General features: G+C 32.2%; 1 protein-coding gene across 1 annotated transcript in view; it reads left to right on the top strand.

Moving 5' to 3' along the window:
• LOC141556522 (son of sevenless homolog 2-like) overlaps positions 1-18006 on the top strand; it is a 95368-nt gene that overhangs the window by 73179 nt on the left and 4183 nt on the right. The window contains exons 17-20 of the mRNA XM_074290736.1: positions 459-576; positions 2353-2525; positions 7309-7425; positions 14709-14974. Coding sequence (XP_074146837.1) covers positions 459-576; positions 2353-2525; positions 7309-7425; positions 14709-14974 — 674 coding nt within the window. The remainder of the gene's footprint in view (positions 1-458; positions 577-2352; positions 2526-7308; positions 7426-14708; positions 14975-18006) is intronic.

Genomic DNA, 18006 nt, shown 5'->3' with positions numbered 1-18006 from the left:
AAATCAAACAAGAAAGATGGTAGAGCTTTAAACAAAATATAATCTTTAGGTTTCATCTTGTAATTTATCGTAAAAATGTGTTAAGAAAAAGTGTGAGTGAGTGTGTCTGTGTCTCTGTGTGTGTGATATGTTTGGACCTTGTGATTATGAACAAATAAAAGTATTCCTTTTAAGAAATGTATGTATATATATGCAGTATATGTTTCTGAAAAGTTGTTTGTAAACCAAATTCTTATAGATCATTTAGAATGAATTAATAGAATCTTTTGATAAGTGAAAAGCCCTTTTTGATATTGTCATTGGCTTTTCATAAAAGGAGATATATTGGTAGTTTTAAAAAATATATATATATATGCATAGCATTGGCATGAATTTTATCAAATATGATACATTGATAGTTAAAAGATTGAAAGAGAATGACAATCCATATTTTCAACAGAATTTATACTTGTTTTAAGGCATTACAGGAAAGAAAAAGGAAGATTTTAGAAGAAGCTGTAGAACTAAGCCAAGATCACTTTAAAAAATACCTAGCAAAACTGAAATCAATCAACCCACCTTGTGTGCCTTTCTTTGGTAAGTTATCGGATATTCATTTTATGATATTGTCCACAATGCTTATATATTTTTTCTTATCTATCAACAAATTGAATTTTGTTTCTAATAGGCAGGGGTTTTAGGTTTTGAAAAAGAATCTTTTTAGAATGACCTAGCATTTCCTTTGCTAGGTATTTTTCTTCAATATTATTAATAAATGATTTCCATAAACTAATATTTAAACAGCTACAAATTGCCACTGTGTGGATTCATGGAAACAAGAATAATTTAAACTTTATTTGTATAGGTTTTGAGAGAAGAATTCAAATAAATTGTGATCTGGTATATTTTTATTACACAACATCAAGCAAAATAATTTATGGTGATTGTTCTGTAAGAGCAATGTATATTGAATAATTGGCTCAAATGTTATTATAGCAGGGTGTAGTGTTAATGACTAGCCTAGCTAAAATGGATGATTTACCATGCCCCATGTTTTTTTATCTCTGAGCCTAATTCAAATGCTATTAACCCTTCCTCCCCCCAGGAGTCCTTTTGTGATTCCCACCAAATAGCATTGACTGTTTTCATGTGGGACTTTGTACTTAAGAATTTATTATGGCTTTTGTTGTTTTATGGTTATTACATATGTATCCTATCCCCAGGGGTGTGCTGGTAAATGTTTAATAGCTGACTCTCTTTGGAAAATATTGGGGAAGAGAGGTAAGATATATAAAATCTAGACCAGGGGTTCTCACCACGGGCCAGATGCGGCTCCAACAGTCTGAGGAACAATGAATTGGTCCCTTATTTTAAAAGTTTGAGGACCACTGGTCTAGACAGTTCAGAAAATAAATCAATCCCTGACTTATAGTGTTTGCTGGTTTCTAAAGTGAAAAATCTCACTATGAAAATTTAACAAATCTGTCTTCCTACCAGCACCTGTAACAATAGATACTTAATAAAAATTTATTGAATTGAATGAGTTCAAGGTGTGACCAAGTGGCAGGAACACTGGTTTTGAAAGGAGCAAACCTGTCGATTTAATCCTATCTTTATCTTGGGCAAGTCATTTAACTTCCTTGGACCTCAGATTTGTTACATATAAAAATTAGTGGATTGGACTATATGATTTTTAACATTTCTTCCAGTGACAAATCTTTGTTTATATATAGAGTTATTATAAAATTGTTAGTCAAGTGTGGAAAAAATTTTTTTCTTAATCTAGAATGTAGAATTTGTAGGTTCTTTTATTTTTGCTCTTGTCTTTTTATTCAAATACAAATTAAGAAAAGTTAATTATTTTTATGATCTTTTTTATAATAAAAAAAATTTTAGTGGTATGTTCACCAATAAATAAATTTAGGTTTTATCTCTTAAATTGCTAAAGTTAAACATTTAAAACATTGCTTTCAGAGTCCCATAATCCTTGATTATCCCTATATGTTAAATATTTTGTAATGCTTTTGCTCTTTTGAGGAAAAAAACATATAATTAATAACATTTAATGCAAGGGGAATTGGCATAGTGGGTAGAGAACTAGCCTACGGTCCATTTGAGAAGACCTGTATTAAGTCTTGCATCTGACATACAAGGCAAATCATTTAACCTATTAGGAATCTGTGCAACTCTCTAAGACTATAAAATGCAGAGGAGTTGCCAACTTAACTCTGGTAGAAGGTGATTTCTCACCAAGGAATTCCCAGTATCAATTAAATTACCAATCCAGTCCCAGACCCTAACCTTATTTTATAACAACATTAACTATAAGGTAAAATGAGAATGGAATAATGAATTTTTTCTTTTTTTCTATAGGAATATATTTAACAAATATTCTGAAGACTGAAGAAGGGAATAATGATTTCCTTAAAAAACAAGGGAAAGAATTAATCAACTTTAGTAAAAGAAGGAAAGTAGCTGAAATTACTGGAGAAATTCAGCAATATCAGAATCAGCCTTATTGTTTACAGATAGAAGCAGAAATAAGGGTAAATTTTTTCTTTTCCTAAATTTTAAGGAGAATGTTTCAAATATTGATATGTTACAACTAATTATACCATAATATTATTTTGAGAGGTTGTGTGGACAGAGAACTATTCTTGTTCAAGTCCTGCCTTTGATATATACTAGCTGGGTGACTGGACAAATAACTTAATTTCTCACTGTTTTGTGAAGTTTGGGACCCCAAAAAGGGTCTTGTAACTGAATGTGGGGGTTGAGAAATTATGATTTATTATCAGTAAATGTTTGATTTGTTTATAAGTTTTATATACTTTTATGTGTGGGGTCACATAAAAATTTCTTGGGTAAAAAGGGGGTTGCAAGTAAAAAAAAGTTTAAGAAATCCTGTTCCATGTTAAAGACAAGATTGCTTGTCTTCTGAGTTAAAGGAGTTTACACATTGGCTACTGATAAATCATAGGTATAGCTTTCTACTACCAAAAAGTAACAGTTAATGTGAGATCACAAAAGCTTAACATAGGGTTATTGAGTTACAACTGAAAGAGATCCTGAAGAGGTTACATAAGACAGTCTCTTCATTTTATAGGTGAGGAAACTGAGACCTAGAAAGAGGAGGCTGACTTGTCTAGTTAAGTGTGGCATAGTAAGCTGGACTTAGGATATGGAAATTGCAGGTTCAAATCTCAACTCTTCACACTGCTGTGTGAAGTGACCCTAGCAGAATCACCAAGTCAAATGACTTAAGTGCCTTGAGCAATTTCTAGCCATATACTGGGAGTTTGTTATCCTTATGAAATTTGATATCCTTTGCATATTCATACAGAATAATTCTAAATAGCACTATAGTTTTTATGTTAATAATCTACAGATATATATAGCCAAGATACATTTCCCACTGGATAGTCCAAAAGATATGAAGAAACAGTTCTTAAAAGAATCAGAATCTTTATAAAAGATTTTTGAAAGAGTGCTCCAAATTGCTAATGAGGAAAATGTAAATGAAAACAATTTTAAAGTTTAACCTTATGTCCAGAAAATGGATGACAAAAGATGAAATAGATTTATTTTGGAAGGACTATAAGAAGACAGGTGCAATGCACTAAGTAATGCACTATTGGCTGAACTCTGACTTTGTCCAACCATCCTTAAAAGTAATTTGTAATTATTCTTAAAGGGGAAAAAAAAAAAAGGTCAAGGAAATAAAGACAATATGCTTGCCATATATTTTTATTGGTCTTTTTTTATATTCTTCCTGATCATAATCATAATGCTGACCATTTTGGGTGCTTTACATTATATAAATATAATTAGGTAATGTGGTGTAATGGAAAAAATGTTGGAATTGGAGTCAGGAGTTCTGAAGTCAACTCTACCTGTGAAATGATCTGGTATCACCAAAGGCATGTTGTTTAACTTCTCAAAGCCTCGTGTACCTCATCTAAAAATAAAGATAACTTTTGTCCTACATAACTCATTGGGTTGTTTTTAATGAAAGTATTTAGCAAGCCTTAAAGTATGGTATATAAGTGAATTATTGTAATTGTTATTTTGCTTATTTTTAGTAGGAGTGAAATTTTGTGTTATAACAGCGTAACACACACATACATATTCACATACATATACACATAGTAAAAATGGATTTTTCTAGAATTCTGTCAGCTAGAACTTTTAACTAGCCCTTTTCTAAAGTGTGATGATTATGATGATTGATAATTATCCTAAAGGTATCCATAATTATCAGAATCAACATTTAAATGTGTTTTACTGCTAAGTAGATTTTATTCTAATTTTTTTCAAAAAACTGTAACATATAATAGATGTGCTAATTTTCCACTAACTGAAATGCCAAATATTCCTAGTCATTCATACAGAAACATCGTGGATTATAGTTATAGAGCTGGGAGAAGCTAAAAGATCACTTTGTTTAATCCTGTCATTTTACAAGCAAGGAAACTGAAGCCTAAATAGGTTAAGTGACTAGATCAGGGTCACAAAGATAGTGTCAAAAGTACAGTTTGCAATTTAAGTCTTCTCTTTCCACAGTATCATATTGTCTCCCCCTGCCCCTCGCTCCAGCCTTTTTCTTTAGCAAACACATATAGGCAGTCTTTGACTATAGAATATTACATGTGCAAAGGGAATCTTCTTCTGTAAAAGTTCTTACTCAATTTAGAAGGTCTTGGTAATGATTGACCTAGACACCTACCTTCTTTCTTTTCTTTTCTTTTCTTTTCTTTTCTTTTCTTTTCTTTTCTTTTCTTTTCTTTTCTTTTCTTTTCTCTCTCTCTCTCTCTCTCTCTCTCTCTCTCTCTCTCTTTCTCTTTCTCTTTCTCTTTCTCTTTCTCTTTTTTTTGCAAAATTATCATTACATGTATCTGAAAGTACGTACTTTGCTGCACCACCAGGTTCAGTTCTTTACAAGTTGTTGTTAAATCATTTTTCAGTCATGTTTGATTCATCATGACCCCATTTGGGGTTTTCCTGGTAAAGATACCACAGTAGTTCTCCTTCTCCAGCTCATTTTATTAATGAGGAAACTGAGGCCAACAGAGTTAAATAACTTGCCCGAGATTCCACACTAGTAATGTCTGACTGAGCTAGATTTGAACTCATGAAGATGAGTCTTCCTGATTCTAACCCACTGTGTCACCTAACTACCCCTTCTTCACAGAAATAATGGCCTTAAAACAAAGAGATCATTTGCTATGTGATCTCTGTTGTTCTCTTAATCTTCTACCTTAAGATACCTACAAGTTTGTAGATCAGGACAAAGTAGAATCTCAGGCTTTATCTTCTCTGCACCAGTTTCTGAGAAGTGACTTTTCTTCTAAGGCCAGTGCTCTTAACTTGTGCCCCTGACTCAATTCTCTATCTCTAAATTTTAAATCTAAAGACTATTGCCTTACCACTTACAAACATGTCCAGATTTCCCCCATCATTAAAAATCTTTCACTTGATCTTGACATCCCTTCCTACTGTTTTGTTTTCATATACTTCCCTATATTTTATTTATTTCTCAGTTTCAGACTCCACCACCAAGTTAAACCGCTCTCCTCAGTGATCTCTAATTGTTAATTCATGGCTTTTCTTTAGCCCTCATATTTCTTGACCTCTGCATCTTTTGACACATCTTGCAGGTGCCAAGTTTGCAATCTTACTTGACATAGCTAACCCATGACCAAGTTTTGTCAGTTATATTTCCTCAACATTTCTCACATCTATTTCCTTCTCTGTACTTACATGGCCACCATTCTAGTTCAGGCCTTCATCTCTTTTGAAGCTCTTTATTAGGATAGCCTTTTATTAGACTTCTTGATGGACAGTTTTCTCTCCCATATAATCTATCCTTCACATAATTGCCAAATAGATAGTCCTAAAGCACAGGGCTAACTATGTACATCCCTGGTCCAAGAAATTTCAGTGGCTTCTTTCTATTTTTAGTCAAAAAATATAAACTTTCTAGTTTTACGTTTTTAAAGAACTTAAAAAGCATATCAACAGTTTACCTTTCCAGGCTTATTTCTTATTACTCCCTTTCATGCATTCTACATTTCAGCCAGACAAACCTATTTACTGTTACCTATATACAATTTTTGTTATTGAGTCATGTCTGATTATTCGTGGCTCCATTTGTTGTTTTCCTGGCAAAGATACGGTAGTGGTTTGCCATTTCCTTCTCTAACTTATTATATAAATAAGGAAACTGAGGCAGAGTTAAGTAAGTTACCTAAGGTAACATGGCTAGTAATTGTCTGAGGCTGGATTTTAATTCAGAAAGATTAGTCTTACTGACTCACGGCACTATCTACTGTAACCTAGCTTCCCCTATATACAATATGACTTCTCCCCTTTCCATGCATTTGCACAGTTTGACATCTATGATTCAGAAAAACCTTTCTTTCCTTGGAAATCTTGGAATTCCTTAAATCTTTTCAAGCCTTTGTTCAAATACTATTTGCTTCAAGAGACTTTTTTTCATTTCTACTTTTTCCCCTCAATACTGCCTCACCTCTCCAAACACTCAGAAATTTCTTTTGTATTAACTTATCTGTATACATAGTGAGGTCAGAGATTGTATCTCTTTTGTCTTTATACCCTTAGTATCTAGGGCAATGCCTTGTACATAAGAGGAATTTCATAAATTTTTATTCAATAAGGTTATATTCTTGATCATCTTCCTACTGTACTGGCATGAGGTGGCTTTCACATCTTAAATTGACATTTTGAATGCATTTCTTCATAGAAATAATGTTAAATTTTGATAAGAAATTAACTATTAATTTTATCTACTTATCTACTTGCCCACATATATATATATGTGCTTAGCATAGTGCCTAGCATATAACATAGTTATATATCTGTGTGTAAACTCTTAATGCCTGCCATTGTTATAAGTATGAAGATTAATTTTTATTTTATTGAATATAAACTTAATCAAGTTATTATATAACCATAGCTTGTAGAATACTGACTAGTATGATTGCCATCTTTATCATATCATCTTTATCATAAATTTTAGAATATATTTGTTGAACATAGCAAAATGATCTTTGATCTTGAGCTTTACTTATTTGTCATCAAGATTATGTTTGTTCAACCTGTTTATTATTAATTAACAATGTTCCTTAAGAGTTAGGTAATTGTTACTTGAAAATAAAAAAGGGGAAAAGGAAAATAAATGAATAACAAACGAAACAAAAGAAAATCCTGGATGTGACTTCATTTCATGATTTTTCTTGAAAGAACAAATGACATTTGTGCTCATTGTGATAATAAAAATTACTCCGTCATATTTCTATTTTATTTCAGAGGTTCTTTGAAAATCTCAACCCTATGGGAAATGCATCAGAGAAAGAATTTACAGACTATTTATTCAATAAATCACAAGAAATTGAACCCCGAAATTGTAAACAACCACCTCGATTTGTAAGTATTTTTACTTATGTTCTCCAACTGATGAAATAGTATGCTGGTTTCATAAGAAAATAGAAGAAATTTGGAAGAAAAAAGGAATTTTCCATTTCCAAAAATATTAATCTCTTCTTTTAGTAGTTTGTAGATTAGGACAAAGTAAAATAATTAAGTATATTGACTAAGTCATCGAATTTATATACCTTTAAAATATTTTTAATTTGCAATTTTTACCAAAATAACTTCAATGTGAATTAGCATTGAGTTTAAAAAAGATTATTTGGTTCTTTAATTTCTTTAATTCCTTTAAATGGACACAAATTTTTTTGTTCATTATGAAACCACACTTATCATATTGGATATTAAGCATACTTTTGACAAAAAGACTTTTTTAAGTCTAGCCTTTAATAATAGCACATACATTTTCAATAGAGCTTAAATCACATAAATTCCTAGGCCACTGAAATTCGCTTATTTCCTCATCTAGGTCATATAATAGTATTCTATCTCCATTTGTAATATCCATAATTTTAGAACAATTTTGCTTTTTAGTATATTAATATATTTTTATCAGTTAATCATTCACTCAGTGGAGACAATAATTTCTACCAGAAATCAAAAATCTTCCAAATATTTTTGAGGGGTAAACATTTTACCCACTTGGGAAAGAAACACCAGATCTTAGTGAATTTTTTTTGCTAATAGTTTTAGATGAAAAAGTGAGTAAATCAGTAAGAGCAGTAAAAATTACTTTTTCCAATCTTTAGTATTCTAGTCTTTTTATTTACTTGCCTATGACAAGTGTGTTTTCTTCATAGCATAGTATTCTTCATTTTGTTTTTGGTGATGGTGGCATGGTGGGTTTTAAAAAATTGATCTACTATTTTTCCCATTCACTATTAAAGAGGAAATCTTTCTTCCAGGTCCCTGGGAAGGTCTATAATTATTATTTTAGGATTACTTAGTTTCCTCTCTCATAGTTCTAAATACCAATGAAATAACAAAGTAGTTCCGGCTTTAGGAAACCATTCCTTATATTGAAACTAAATAATTTTTTTTTGTGATTTCCTCCCATTGTCTCTAAACAAAACTTATCCAATCTTTCTTCCATATGACTACTCTTGAGGTAGTTGGAGGTTGCTTTTTCCTTACATCTTTCCAAGTTATGATCACTCTCACTTTCTGTGGCCAGTCCTCATGTGGTATGATTTCTTCACCCTGATCACTTTTCTCAGGATACCCTGAAAACAAACAACTACAATACTACAACAGAACAGTATGCCAAAACAAAACAAAAAAATTGTTGGAAAACATAGATCAGTATGAAATGGTCTTGCTGTTCTGAAAAATAACTGGGAATTGTATTATAAATATCACTAAAACATTCCTTCCCTGTGACCTAGCAGCACCATTACTGGACATATACCCTAATGTTGTCAAAGATAGAGGAAGAGGCCACATATACATTCATAAAACACTTTTAAAACATACCAGAATTTAGGTGATTGCAATTTAGCTTATTTTGAGGATTTATATGTTAAAAGCAATGGACTATGTATGTAAAATGCTGTATATTCTGTCAGATATAGTTGATATGTCAGTTTATTTTTTTAAGTTTCTCTTAAAGGGAAGATAAAATATTTCCCCAATTAGAAAATATGGGTCAGGTTTAAAGCCAAATGCTGCAGGGTACTCAGAAAGTTCATGCTCTTGTATCTTAAAAATACTTTCTTCACAAAGAAAAGGCATCAAAATTGTGAGAACTAAATAATGGGGTAAAAATTGACTTTTAACATACAGAAAATAAATGGATTGACTAGAATCAGCCATGTGTAATCAAACCATTGACTAAGCAAAAAAGAAAATGAATTTCAAATTAGAATAAAATATAAATATGAGAAGCCAGTTGTAAAAACTTCATCTTGAACTATATAGTCAGATCAGTTTTTGATGCCACAGAATTAAAAATGGAGAGAAATGATATTGATATTATTATGGCTTCATAATAAGCAAAAATAGTTGTTATAACAAGGACAATAAATTTAGCTAGCAAATACTTGATCTCCTTGCCATTCAGAAAGACATAGTAGCCAAAGACAACAACAGTTCAGCATATAGACTCACTTAAATATATGACAGGAAGATGATGGAAGTTTACTAACACCATTTAAAAATATTCAAACGGATCTGTCAACTCACTTTTTTAGTTCTCCCAAATCATAGATTGCAAAGCACCTATACTAGTCTATGCTACGCAAATCTTGTCCATGTTCTCTGCTTTTGTCCAGCATCCAAAGATACCAATGGAGTGTTCTGGTTGTCCACTAGTCATGTCTAATTCTTGCCATATTATCAGCCCATCTTCTCTTCCTATCCTACAATTTCTTGAGGTTGTGTTACATTCTTGTTCTTTGAATTTCTCACTAGTTATGTGTTTAACTTCTGAGTGATATTTAAGCATCATTGGTAAAACGTTAGTGTTAGAATTGAAAAAGTGTGCTTTTATTTATCATAGAATGCTTCAGCTTAGTAAAAACCATATGTGACTTCCTAAAATTTGTCTAGCTCCCACTCCTTTAGCTTGGAGCCTAGCTCCCTGTCTATTTACATACACTGTGTATCCCAGATTACAAATATAAGCTCTATAGAGTGTCTGGTCGAATTCTTGTTGAAGTCTGAGTAATGGATATTTTTTGTTAATTCGACCCTTCTTGTATAAATAGACATACTAAACTCTTGAATAATTACAGATCTCGGATCTCCTCTAGGAGGTTCTGTATCTAAGGGCTTGATGAAATCATCACAGGAGCATCTGAAAGATGTCATCATCTTCATCTACAGGGAATCTCTTCTCAACTTGAATTCTACATTGGATTTTCTCTGTTAAGATGGCAAATAATTGTGGCAAACATATCTTTCCCTATTTTATGCTTTGCCTGAGGCAAGGTCATTGTAGACCTTGAATTATTTGTCTTATTTCTTCCTTATAAGAATTTTGTGTAGATGGGAGAGTAGATCTTGTGACTGATAATTATTGTTTCTCAGTTACTTTTTCGATGTTAATAACATCTGGTAATATTTTCATGCCATTAATATCTCCCTCTTCTTTAAAAACCTTATATTTTGGTCTTTCAGTATTCTCATAGTGATAGCACCTTCAGCAGAGATCTCTTCTATGTGTACTTCCTTCAACTTCTTTTCCTCTCTGTTTTCTAGCTTCTTGATGTTCCAGTCCATATGTGAAGGTTCTAATACTTTTTATGGGGAAAAAAAAAACAAAACAGCTTAATGGAATGCTTTTTACAAATCTCTTCTGTTTATATTATTTATAGTTCTCTTTCCATTTTCATCATGCAATGTCTCTGGGACAGCTTTGTTCAGATAATTTGCCCAGGATTCTTTAAAATTAGTTCCTCATAAATACCAGCAAAAGTAATAAAATAGAGTAAAAGCAGTCTGGCTTAGGCTTTCTCCTGTAACTTTTTGAGTAATGATCAAGGAAAGAAGGAGTAAATTTGTGTAGGAACCAACTTTCATCAGCCCTGAGAGTCTATTGTTAAATTTTCTTTTCTTTTCTTCTTTTTTGCTGAGGCAATCGGGGTTAAGTGACTTGCCCAGGGTCACACAGCTAAGTAAGAAGTGGTAAGTGTCTGAAGCCAGATTTGAACTTAAGTCCTCCTGACTTCAGGGCTGGTACTCAATCCACTGTGCCACCTACTTGCTCCTATTGTTAAACTTTCAATGTTAATGTTTAAACCTCAGAAATTTGCAGATCAGGGCTTAATTTATTGTTTTATTGATTATTTAGACTTAAGAGAATGGTGGACAAAATGCAGATTAAATTTAAAAATTTGTCACACATACTTTTTTCCCCTTAAACATTTCTGGATAGAAAGAAATTATTACCTCACAGAATCAAGTTATTTAAAAGACCTCATTTTCATCTAAACCAAAGGATGATAACACACATGCACACACGCAGTTTGGCATAGAAATATGTTCAACTGAGTGAGGAAACCAGAGGAAATTGGAGAAAAGAATAAGAAGGAGGATAGACTCCGGAAAGAAAGAATACGTCTTCCAAAAAACCCTTCCAACCTTAGAGTAGAATATGAAAGGGGTTTAAAAAGAAATTTGTGATTGGTGTCTGGGAAAGGGGAAGAGAAAAAACGGAAGTAAAAATAGATAGTATTAAAAAAACAACACTAGTGCTATGCATACTCTTCTTTCACCAACCTTTTCTAATTTATAGAAAGGGAAAAGGGGGGGTAAAGAGGAAAATGTATAAGAGAAGAGAATGGAATCATTGTGAATGCAATGAAAAAATTGGAAGTGTAGGAAAATTAATTAGCATAATTGAATTACAGGTTGTTTAGAACATACACGTAAAACAAAGCTTTACAAAGAGTTAAAGTAAAATTTGTTATTCTTCAGTTGAATTCAAAAAATTATGAGTGGCAGTCAAGATTTTAGGCAAGACAAAAGTAAAAATAGACTTAGTTTTGAGATAATAGGAAAATTACATTATGCTGAAAATTATAGAAAATTAATTTATATCAATATTTAATACTTACTTGATATAGCATCTAACTTATTAAAGTTAAATTATGGATAGAATTGGATAATAAAACTATATTAGTTGGGAACTCTGTATTCTTTTTCTAGATCCTAGCTAAATTTAATAAAAATAAAATAAGAAAGAAATTAAGAACTTGAATAAAATTTTAGAAAAGTTTGATACAGTTGATTTCTGATGATTGATTGCTGAATGAGAATAGAAAGGAGCTCTATATCTTTGCTTTTTCCATGTATTAAAACCTCACAAACACATGTAGAAAAGCTGAAACATTAAACCCATCCTTTACAAATGAATCACAATTCAGCAAAGATTATTTTCAATAAATTATTGGAGTAAAAACTAATTGGAGGCTTAACTTAATCCTGAAAACTGAGTTCAGAAATGAAATCACAATTTTATCAAAGTATAACATATATCTGAATCTCAAACACCATTGAATTCAACCTTGAATTCAGCCTTTGATTCTAGAGCCAGTGCTCCTTCCTCTTTGCTTCTTCCAGCTGTTTTTTAGTAGTTTGTCTCTTCAATAAAGGAGCAGCAGCAATAAAGTAAATCTACACAAATATCTGTGGTTTTTATATGTTTACCAACAAATTTAGAAAGAAGAGAGAAAAAGGAAATCCTTTTTAAATAAAAGAATGTTTAAAAGAACAGGGATTTGACTCATAAAAACACATGCATGAAGTATATATGAATATAATAATTCCAAAACACTTTATAAAAATAAATATAAATAATTAACATTTAACATAAATAATATAAAAAATAAATAATAAATATAAACAAATTTATAAAATAAATCTTTGATGTTTGGGTGTATAAAATAAAATTTACAGAATCGGTGACATACCTTTTAATCTTCCAAAGGATTATTTTATGATAATTAGACCAAATAATAATAAAATTAATCTGGAAGAAGAAAAAAACAAAGATCTCATGGGAAGTGATGAAAAAAAAAATGAGAATAAAGAGGGACAGGTCCCAAATTATACTACAAGAAAGTAATTAACCTGACACTGGTTTTAAACAATAGATAAATTAGTCAGTGAAATATATTAGGGGCAGAAGCAACTGAACATAGTAGAAGAGTATTTGATAAATCCAGGGACTCTAGCTACTTAGGCAAAGACTCACAATTCAAGAAAAACTGCTGGGAAAACTGGAAAGCGGACTGACAGACATTAGGTTTAGATCAACATCTCATCATATGCTATAATAAACTTAAAATGAATGCATGACCTGGACATAAAAAGTCATGTCATAAATAAATTAGAGGAATAAAGGAGGAGACAAAATTTTATATATAGAAGAGCTTTGACCAGTCAAGGGATAGAAAGAGAATTACAGGAGATAAAATAGATAATTTTGATTATATAAAATTGAAAAAATTTAAAAACAATGTAGTTAGAATTAGAAGGGAAACAATTAAATGGGAGAAAATTATCTGCAGCAAATTTTATGAGGGACCTGTTAGCCAAAGTATCTTGGCTGTAGAGAATTCAGATAAATATTTAAAAACAAGAAGCATTAACTAATCAGTAAATGGAACTAGGATATGAACAGGTAATTCTCAAGTTAGGAAAGGCAAGCTAGCAACAACTATAAAAGAAACATTCCAAATCACTAATAATATGTATGCAAATTAAAACAACTTTGAGCTTTCACCTCAGAACCATTAAATTGACAAGGATAATCAAAAAAGGAAACTGACATTTGATGGATAGACTTTGGGAGATAAGGCACACTAATAAATATGCTGCTGGTAGACCTGTGAATTGGTCCAATCATTTCTGGGAAACAGTTTAGTAAAACCTTCAAAAATCATTCAACTCTGATAACTTTTTGACTCAGTAATATTATTCTGAGACATAGACCCCAAAGAGATCCTTCCAAAAAAAGGGAAGGACTCTTTTTTTTGTTTTTAATTATAACAACAATTTTTCCCATTTTCTGTGCAGACACAGCCACTACTCTCGTTCAACTAGTTAAAAGTAGGTAATCTGCAACTGGTCAATGACTGAACAAATAATGATATATTAATGTAATAGAATGTGATTTAACATTTTAAGGTTTGAAAAGTTCTTTATGTAACATTTTAAGGTTTGCAAAGTTGTTTATTAAATATATCATTTGATCCTCACAACAACCCTGGGAGTAGGTGCTATTTTTATCATCCCCATTTTATAAACTCAGGCATACAGGTTAAATGACTTGTCCAGGGTCACACAGCTAGTAAGCATCTGATGCTGGATTTGAACTTGAGCTTTCCTGACTCATACAAACACTCTTTGTTTTGTGACACATCCTTTATTTTCATATAATTTACTGGTAAACTAAGAGTTTAATATAGTGCTTGACATATGACAAGGACTTAATAAATTCATTCCATGATTTTTTTCCCACATGAACTACTATAAAACTGTTTTCCCTATTTTGTACTTATGCATTTAGATGATATTAAGGAAAAATTTAGATTCAAGCACTAATAATATCAGAGCAATGTTGTTCACATACTCGAGAGAATTTTACTTTGGTGGTGTGAAAAATGATGCTAGCTTTCAATCCCATATTGAGATTGAACTAAGGCCATTGAGAATAACTTCAAATATAGTATTATGTTTTCAAGTTAGAATGGCAATATTCTCTCAACACATTTTTAATGCTGTTTTATTTTTTAAAATATGTATTTAGTAAAATTAATTATGTTTGGTTTTTCTAGCCTAGGAAAACAACTTTCTCCTTAAAATCTCCTGGTATAAGGCCACATGCTGGCAGACATGGCTCTACTTCAAGCACTTTACGAGGTCACCCAACTCCATTAGAAAGAGAACCATGTAAAATAAGCTTCAGTCGGATAAATGAGGCTGAACATGAATCAACAGCATCAGCACCAACCTCTCCAAACACACCATCTACTCCACCAGTCTCTGCTTCTTCAGATCTTAGTGTATTTTTAGATACAGATCTTAACAATTCTTATGGTAGGTATGAATAACAAGTATGGGAAAAGATTCTTTTGCCAGTGACTTGACATACTCCATTTTACTTAGAAACTAAAAGATGAATGTGGTATTTTGAAAAATAGAATCAGAATGTTATTGGAGTGGAAAACTTGTTTTATAATTGTTTATGCGTTTTAGAAAATTGAGGAAATCTAATTGTTTAAGAAGGACATAAAATTTCAATGTAGTTTGAGCTAATTTTATAATTTTGTACATTATTTGTCTAATTCACATAAATTATTATCTATGTCTATGAATACATATAAAAATGAAGTATCTATATGTTACTCCTGAACTGTAGTTAATACTCCAGAGCTTTGTTTTAGGTCCTGTTCTTCACTTGGTAACTTCATCAGTTTTAGTGAGCCAAGTTATCATCTCTCTGAAGTTTACTTCTAGATCTGTCTATACTGTCCTATAGCCTCTCCTGAGCTCTAATCTCACATCATCAATTACTTAGTGAATATTATAGACTGGATCTATAATAAGCATCTCAAATTCAACATATCCAAAACAGAATTCATTATCTCTCCCTCCAAAAAAATCTACCCCTCTCTTAGACCTTCCCTATTACTGTTTAAGGACTAACCATGATCCTAGTTGACCACATATCCAGTCACTTGCCAAATTTTGCTACTTAATGCCTCCACATATTCTGTCAAATAATTTCTTTTCTCTACTTAGCTCAGTCAATTAATTAACAATTTATTTAGCAGTTACTGTGCCAGATACTACACTAAATGATGAAGGTACAAAGAGCAAAAATAGTCCCTATAAGAAATTAAAATTATATTAAAATTGCAAAGATTTTACACACACACACACACACACACACACACACACACACACACACACACACACACACACACACACACAGTAGATGGAAAAAGGCTCCTAGAAGTCCTTTTCTTTCCTTTTATGGGACCTTCATATTGTTCTCCTTGGTTATGGTATAGAGAATGAGAAGAGGTGTGTGTGTGTGTGTGTTAGTGTGTGTGTTAAAACTTTTTCTAAGTCTTTAGCTAAGAAGAAGACAGAAATAGGATAGTAGGAAATAATATGGTTTAATGAAATTTTCTTAAAGAATAGGGGAGATTTGGGCATGATTGTAAGTAGCAGGAATAAAGCCAATGGGTAAGGAAAAAGAGAAGATTAAAGAATGAAAATGATAGTAGGGTTAGTGTGCTAAAAGAGGGGATGGGATCAAGGGTACATGGGGAATTGGTCTTTGCCAGAATAAGGGCCTTCTCTTCGTCAGAGGCTGAAATGAAGCAGGAGTTAATTGACATTAATATTAAAGCAAAGGTTCTTAACTTTTTTGGTACTATAATCCCCTTTGTCAGTCTGGTGAAGCCTATGGATCCCTTCTTAGAATAATATTATAAAATGCATAAAATAAAATATGTGGTAATTATGTTCTGACTCACTCTTCCAGAGCTAGGCAAGTCACATATCCTTAGAGTTCTAAGGCATCCTGACTACTTCCTAGGAAGAGGGGTGATGAATCTATAGTGCTATTGGCTCAAGTCCTCATTGACTATGTTCCTCCCATTGTTAGGTATCAATGAATAAAATCCTGGTTCTTTTAAGCCATCAGTTAACTTTTTACAGAGGGTTACTTATTTTTACAATTTAGCAAGGACAAAAGTTATATTCTCTTCTGTACCATCTTTTAATCATCATGTGCACTTACTCTTAACACAGTTCATCTATAATTTTGGTTCCACCGGGTTCATATTCATATGTGACATAACTACTAGTTGAATCCTTATTTCAGTTCCCTCCCAGAAACTGGATTTCTCCATGCTCCTTGGAACATCAATGATGTACTATCTACACTACAACACTGAAGTGCTCTCCTGACCTTTCACAACTCACTAGATCAGAAATTCTAGTCTCTTGGTCTAAAATGGAAATGAACAAACACAAAAGCACACGACTGAAATCTTTTCATAGGGCTAAATTGCCTTAGAAAGAAAGGCCCAAGGTGTCTCCCTACCCTTTCATTGGATGCTATGAGTGAAGGAGTCATAGAGGTTCTCCAAGAATACAGCTGAAAAGGATGAGTGAAGAAAGGTTACAGAAGGCATTTAAGACCTTTTGAATTCTTCCATAGCTAATCAGAGTTTCCCATTCATTATATAGTAAGTCTACCATATTCCACTCCCCTTATTCATCTTCATGACTCTCCTATAAGTAGACTCCCTCAGTTCTTGATTTGGAGAGGCTGTATAAGTCACTTAGCACCTGTGGAAGCCCCCATTACAAATAAGTGGAACTACAAAGAAAACTAATTATATTAAAATATGATTATCAAAAACATTTAAAATCAAATTCACAGACCCTAGAATAAGAAGTTCATTATAAAGGGATGTAAAAAAAAAAAAAATCTCTGTTTTTTCTGTGAAATATGACACAAGGTTCTAAGCTAAGAGGGTTGGGGGGAGGATTGCCTTGGAATGTTTGAGATGAGAAGACTTGGATCAGTTGCTGTAATGAATGGGATAATTATTACCCTTATCACCTCTCACCTGGATTATTGAAGTAGTGTTCTAATTAATTGGTTTCTCTGCCTTAAGTCTTTTCACACTCTAAGCTATTCTCCATACAGTTGCCAAATTATTTTCCTAAATTATAGATCTGACCATGTCTCTCCTACTTAGTAAACTCCCTTTTACCTTTAGAGCAAATAAATTTCCTTTTTTATTCAAAGCCTTCCACATAAGGTACATTATTCTTCTATACACAATCTAAGTTTGGCTACCCTGGAATTTTTACTGTTGATCATACACATCTCACTTCTGTTCCTGTGTACATGCTGTCCCCTAGATGCCTGGGATGACTTCCTGTCCCACCCACTTTCTCATCCCCTTTGTTGTTTCCTCTAATCCCAGTTAAGGCACCACTTGCACCACTTTCTATTTGATTCCTCCTCAAAAATTGCTTTGTCTTTATTTTGTGTGCATCATGTATACATGTGTAGGCATATATACATAAACATTTGTGTGTGTGTGT

This window comes from Sminthopsis crassicaudata, chromosome 2, assembly GCF_048593235.1.
Source record: "Sminthopsis crassicaudata isolate SCR6 chromosome 2, ASM4859323v1, whole genome shotgun sequence".
Taxonomy (NCBI): Eukaryota; Metazoa; Chordata; class Mammalia; order Dasyuromorphia; family Dasyuridae; genus Sminthopsis; species Sminthopsis crassicaudata.
The sequence above is the reverse complement of the archived record's forward strand: the minus strand, read 5'-3'. Positions and strand labels throughout refer to the sequence as shown.